The sequence below is a fragment of the Penaeus vannamei genome, chromosome 1 (genome assembly GCF_042767895.1).
Source record: "Penaeus vannamei isolate JL-2024 chromosome 1, ASM4276789v1, whole genome shotgun sequence".
NCBI lineage: Eukaryota > Metazoa > Arthropoda > Malacostraca > Decapoda > Penaeidae > Penaeus > Penaeus vannamei.
In genome coordinates this window covers 11,872,730-11,879,225 of record NC_091549.1, presented here as the reverse complement: position 1 = coordinate 11,879,225, position 6,496 = coordinate 11,872,730, and the positions used below count along the sequence as shown (strand labels likewise).

The 6,496-nt window shown below is 44.5% G+C and overlaps 1 protein-coding gene across 1 annotated transcript in view; it reads left to right on the top strand.

Moving 5' to 3' along the window:
• Positions 1 to 6,496, top strand: part of LOC113810272 (polycystin-1-like protein 2) — a gene marked incomplete at its 5' end in the record, with an annotated part of 27,300 nt that continues 20,804 nt past the window's right edge. The window contains 9 exon segments of the mRNA XM_070125201.1: positions 1 to 54; positions 503 to 715; positions 929 to 1,028; positions 1,565 to 1,638; positions 2,885 to 2,983; positions 4,004 to 4,106; positions 4,899 to 4,981; positions 5,622 to 5,737; positions 6,477 to 6,496. The exon segment at positions 6,477 to 6,496 is cut by the window's right edge and continues 143 nt beyond it. Coding sequence (XP_069981302.1) covers positions 1 to 54; positions 503 to 715; positions 929 to 1,028; positions 1,565 to 1,638; positions 2,885 to 2,983; positions 4,004 to 4,106; positions 4,899 to 4,981; positions 5,622 to 5,737; positions 6,477 to 6,496 — 862 coding nt within the window.

The following is a 6,496-nucleotide window of genomic DNA, read 5'->3' as shown; positions in this document are numbered from 1 at the left end:
GAAATCTGGGACAAATTTGGCACCTACGCCGAGGTGGTGGTTGACACGATTCAGGTATTGAAAAGCGACAATTTTATCTACATTAGTTAAGGGTTTGTTCGTGCATTTACGGTCTGTTGTGTCTGATTTCTAACAGCTAAAGAGAAAAAAGTAAGATTTGGTTTGATATTGAATTAAATCAAAGTTTTCTACGACAGCTTTTCCTAGTCTGTGATCCGCGAGCAATAGATTATTATTTTCTTGACACTGTCGATGTTTTCTCATGTCTTTTAATTTACTCATTATGATTTAGGAATACCGTAATATTACCAATCCCCATCGGACAAGAACATCCAATTTAGAGATTTCATTTCATAGCCACGTGAAATAATATGGTCTCTCCGGGATGAGACAAAATCCAATCAGAATTCTCAAACTCGATTATGAAGTTGCTCCGTAGACTAAGAACTAGTACCGACAAGCCCTATTTCAGACGTCTCAATCTCCCTTTTTATCTCAATAGGTGGAGATGCCAACGCAAGAGGACGTCGAGGAATTCAACGCCGCCGAAAAGATTGAATACCTCTCGGCTATCGGGGATCAGTTCAAGGTCGGGATGATGCTGACGGCGCAGTCCTCGGTGAGAGAACATGCTACTTGGCTCTCGCTCGACATGGACGCCCTCGGGAACCTGACGAAGGAGGAGACAGATCTCAGACTTCGGGATATTACCAAGGTTTGTGCGTCGTTGGAAGGGATCTTATGCGCGTGTATGTGTGTGTGTGTTTGTGTGTGTTTTTTTGTATGTGTGTTCCTGTTCGTGTCTGTATATACAGGGATAGACTATTCCTTTATACACGTTTAAGCCCTTCAGTAACCACCGCATATATAAATGATAATTCGAGAACAAAACAGCATAAAAATACATGATTATCCTCTCACTCCCCAGATGAACAAAGGCGCTCTCCAGACGGCAATGGAAACCATGTCCTTTTCAACCCTGAGTCAGCTGAACGTGGGCGCTGGAGTGCTCAGGGCAGCCACAGAGGGTAAGGGCGTCAGGGAAGTAGGTGCTCACGTCAGCAACGAGGGAATTCAGATGCGTTTAATTCGGTTTGAGATTCCATGAGTGTTTAATTCTGTATCAGAATTGAGGAACGTTTGTTTCAGGAATGGATTTTATAAGGGTAAAAACATTCGATTTGAGAATTCGCGAGTTTTTTCAATTTCTTTTTCGTGAGTTTTTTTTTTCAGTGACAGTATTTAGAAGCTTTTCGGTCAGCATCAGAATCCTGATACGATACTTCTGATTTAGAATTTGCAAGCACTGAAAATAATCAGTACCAGGGGGGAAACACCAACGAATTCATGAAACGAGTTTTGTGCAACAAACTGAAATTTACATAGTAATTACAAAGCATCTGAACAAAATATGTCATAATTACAGAAAAATATTAACTATACAAGCTTCTTTCAAGCCCAGGACCTACAGAACACTTGAACAACAACAAAAAGAAGAAAAAGAAGAGACAAAATAATCAAATATTACAGGTATTACTTTATTTATATTCCTATTCCTGCCCAGGTATCACTAAGTCTGCTGCGGCGTCGAAGACCGTGGACATGGAGGCTAGGATAACGGCGCTCGAGTTTCTGGAGGTGGGTGTCAGGGTGGAGGAGTGGATGAAGGGATGGGTGGGTGGATGAAGGGATGGGTAGGTGTGGGGATGAGTAGGTGGATGAAGGGGTGGGTAGGTGGGTGGATGAAGGGGTGGGTAGGTGGGTGGATGAAGGGATGGGTGGGTGGGTGGAGGAGTAGGTGGATGAAGGGATGGGTATTCGGGTGGAGGAGTGGATGAAGGGATGGGTGGGTGGATGAAGGGAAGGGTAGGTGGGGGGATGAGTAGGTGGATGAAGGGGTGTGTAGGTGGGTGGATGAAGGGGAGGGTAGGTGGGTGGATGAAGGGAGGGGTGGGGGGGTGGAGGGATGGGTGGATGAGTAGGTGGATGAAGGGATGGGTAGATGGGTGTCCGGGTGGATGAAAGGATATGTAGATGGGTGTCCGTTGGACGAAGGGATGGGTAGATGGGTGGATAACTTGGTGCGGGATGAGTAGGTGGATGAAAGGATGGGAGGGTGGGTGTCCGGGTGGATGAAGGGATAGGTAATTGAGTGAGTAGGTGGGTGGGTAGACGAGTGAGGAAAATGATAATAGTTGAGTGGACACGTAGATGGGAAGATTAGAGAATGGGTGGATGATGAGTGGATGAATAGGTGAATGGACAGGTGGATGGATGGATAACTAGTTGAGTGGATAGGTTGATGATAGATGAGTGGATAGGTGGATGAGATTAGTGTATAGGTGGATGAGGAGATTGGTGGATAGGTAGATGAGTGGATTAATAGATATGTAGATGGATGGATGAGTAGATGAATATATGGGTGGATGAGTGGGTGAATAAATGCATGGAAATTAAAGAAAAGAAAATTAAAGCTTTATTTTTATTTCATCCAGGTAAAATAGTAATGTTATCAGCCCTTGTGCTTTTTAATAGACCGTGTGTGTGTGAAGTGTATGATTATAAAATGGTGATGATATGATAATGATAATGATAATAATGCTGCTGATGATGAAAATATTAATGATGATGATAATGATAATGATAATGAAAATAATGACAATGATAAGAATGATAATGATAATGATAATGATGAAAATAATAATAATATTAATAATGATAATAGAACAGTAATAATGATAATTACAATAATAATAAGGATAATAATGATGATGATAATGATAATAATAATAAGAAGAATGAAGAGAAGAAAATTGATAATGACAGTAATAATGACAATGGCAATAATGATAATTCAACAATAGCAATAACTTCAACTTCGCAGAAACTGTCAGCCAGCGTGGAGGACATCGAGCTGACTTCACCCCAGGACATGGTCCCCTTCCTGTCCTCGTCCCTGTGCGCCATGGGGTCTATTATGTCGGTGGGTGTCCGTCTGTCTGTCTGTTTGTCCGTCAGTTTGTCTGTCTGTTTGTCCGTCTGTTTGTATGTCTCTCTGTTGTGTGTTAACTGCGTCTTCTTATGTTTGTGTTTTTGTTTGTCTCTCTTTGTCTGACTCTTGTTACTTTTTCCTTCTTTCTCTCTCTTTCTTTCTTTCTTTCTTTCTCCATCTCTCCCTCGGTCTCTGTTTGTCTGCCTGTGTTCCTTTTTCTCTTTCTTTCATTCTCCCTCTTTCCTCCCCTTCTCTCCCTCCTCCATCTCTCTCTCCCTCTCTCCCTCCCATCCCCACTTCAACCACCTCCTCCCCTATTTCCTACACTTATCCACACTCCTTCACACACTTCATCTGCCTCTTCCCCCATTTATCCTATATCCATAATTCTTCCCTTCTATATCAGTGTTCTTCTACTTACGTCCTACATTTCCTTTCTGTATTCAAGGGCGTGACGAATGAACTATCCCTCTCCCTCCTTCTCTCTCTCCCTCTCCTTACTTCTCTCTCCCTCTCCTTACTTCTCTCTCCCTCTCCTTCATTCTCTCTCCCTCTCCTTCATTCTCTCTCCCCCTCCCCCCTCTCTCCCTCTCCCTGCTTCTCTCTCCTCCCTCCTTCTCTCTCCCTCTCCCTACTCCTCTCTCCCTCTACTTCCTTTTCTCTCTCCTTATCTCTCTCTCTCCTTATCTCTCCCTCTCCTTCCTTCTCTACCCTCTCCTTCATTTTCTCTCCCTCTCCCTCCTTCTCTCTCCCTCTCTCTCCCTCTCCCTCCCTCTCCATCCTCCTCTCTCCCTCTCTCTCCCTCTCCCTCCTCCTTTCTCTCCCTCCCTCCCATCTCCACATCATCTACCCCATCCCCTATTTCCCCTCCACTTATCCACGCCCCTTCACTCTTTTCTTCCCTCTCCCTCCTTCCCCCTACCTCCCCCTCCTTCTTTCTCTCCCTCCCTCCCATCCCCACATCATCTACCCCTTCCCCTAATTCCCCTTCACTCTCTTCTTCCCCCCAAGGGCGTGACCGAGATCCTGTCGGGGAAGAACGTCAACAACGTGCCCCCGACCGACGTGGACGCGGCCCGAGACTGGGACTACGAGGTGGACATCGGCAGTGACAGTAAGGAGGCTGTGCGGGGCGGTGTCTGTTGGCGGGTGTGTGTGGTGTGTGGTAGGGGACGTGGTATTGTATGTGATGTATGTGGGGGATGTGTGCCGATGTATGTGGGGCGGGGTGTATGTTGACGGATGTGTGTGGTGGGGACTGTGGGGGGACGTGTGTTGATGTGTGGTGGTGTATGGTGGGGGATGTGTGGTGGTGTATGTGCGGGATGTGGTATTGTTTGTGATATATTTGGGGATGTGTGGTGTGTGGCGGGGGACGTGTGGTGGTGTGTGTTGAGGATGTATGGTGATGTATGTGGGGGCTGTGGTATTGTTTGTGATGTATGTGGGGGATGCGGTATTGTATGTGATGTATGTGGGGATGTGGTATTATGTGTGATGCATGCGGGAGATGTGGTGTATGTTAGGTATATGGTAATTTAAGTTGTGATGTATGTAGTGTTGTATGTGATCTGTGTAGTGACATGTATTGCGTTGATGTATGTCATGCAAGTGGTAATGTGTGTGATACAAAGGATGCTGTGTGTGTGGTGAATGTGATGCATTTGATGTATGTAACGTATGAGGTGAAGTATGCGGTAATGTTTGTGACGTATGTTATGAATGATGTATGGGAAAGATGCAATGCATATGACGTAGGTGGTGACGTAATTGATGTCTGTGATACAATGAGTGATGTATATAGTGATGCTTGTGACATACGTGATGTGAGATGAGGATTTGAACTAACATGTTCCTTCGACTCTATTCGTTCACCAGTACCTACGCTGCGAAATCTCTTTTACAGTGAACATGGAGATTCCGCTGAGTCGAGAGGTGATGTTGCAACAGAATGTCCTGGACACAACCAAGCTCAGAGCGAAAGACCAGGTCAGTCTGGTTGGTCCAGTTCATCAGAAAATCCATAGGTTTTTACGTAAGCGTTTTAAGTCAGTTCATTTCACAAAGGTCAGTCGGATTGATTCAGGTCATCAAAAACTCTATAGTGTTGCACGTAAGAGTCAGTTCAGTCCACAAAGAATTTTGATGTTGGAGGTCTTATGTCGTTAATTCTGTGCTTGATTTCATATGAGATTTGTTTGTGTTAAAGTTAGGTGCATAAGTGTAAGCCTATTTATCTCCTATAGCGCTAGAATTCACATAACCTATCCGAACATCATAACATTATATAACATGTCCTATGTCAAAAGGAACAACGAAGGGAAGAACAGGAAAACGCAGGAATATGCCGAAGGTCTTTTCGCAATATAGCGAATATTCCTTCGGCATATTCCTGTGTCTTCTTCTTGTTCCATTCGGTGTTCCTGTTGCATTTTGTTCGACATGAATTCCACACGTCCTACATCTTTCTCACTCTCTAAGTCGTCCATTCTTACCCTCCTTGCTCTATCATTTTCTGTCCTCTCTTATCCTACGTATTCGTTACACCATTCCCCCACTCTCCCCCCCCCTCCTCTCCCCTCATTCCACTCCTTCCACGTAGCTGTTAACGCGCTCCTTCTTCCCACAGGTATCCCGAATGATGAACTTGGTGAAGAACATCGGCAGGAGCGTGGAGGCAAAGAGCGTCGAGGGGGAGGTGGTCCTCGCCCAGGCTCCCAACGGCGCCTCCATGATGGTCGCCAAGTGAGTGAGGATATTATTTGTTATTTGTTGATTCATTGACTCGATTCTGTTCATTTCCTTCTGCCTGTATAGTTCCATCTTTCGGCTCCATCTTTTATAATGATTACATCAAGGTATTTTACTCGTCTGTTTTTGTATATGGTGGTATGTAAGAACTATTTTGTGTGGGAGAGTGCGTTTCTAAAGCAACCTTTTATTTCTACAGTGATCTAGTATACTTCCACAAAGATATTAATTCGTATATACGTATGTAAGTATCTCTTCTTCGCATGGCCAATCTGTCTCCTACTCATACAACGGACAGACCAGAAATTCGATAAAAATGATGAGCCAATCAACTCACACTGCCGGTTTGTTTACATTGTTAGAGGCCCGTCCCAAAAAATTTTCGTATATACGGACATGCATATACAGAAATAGAGGCATATCTGTCTGTGTGATAGAGATACACTTATCTGTCCATCTATCCGGTAGATATGCATGGCTAAACTGATAGATATGCATTTATTTTTGTGCATATGCAGGTCCTTATACTTGAATATTCGTTCAATTGGGCCTCGCACAATCTTAACAAACCAAACGACAGCCTCATCCAACACCCGTGTCCTCCTCGTCTCGTCTTCCTCATCCTCCTCGTCCTCCTCATCCTACTCGTCCCCTCATCCTACACATCCTCCACATCATCCTCATCATCCTCATCATCCTCATCATCCACACCCTCATCCGCACTCGCTTCTAGAGTTACAGAGGAAATGCTGA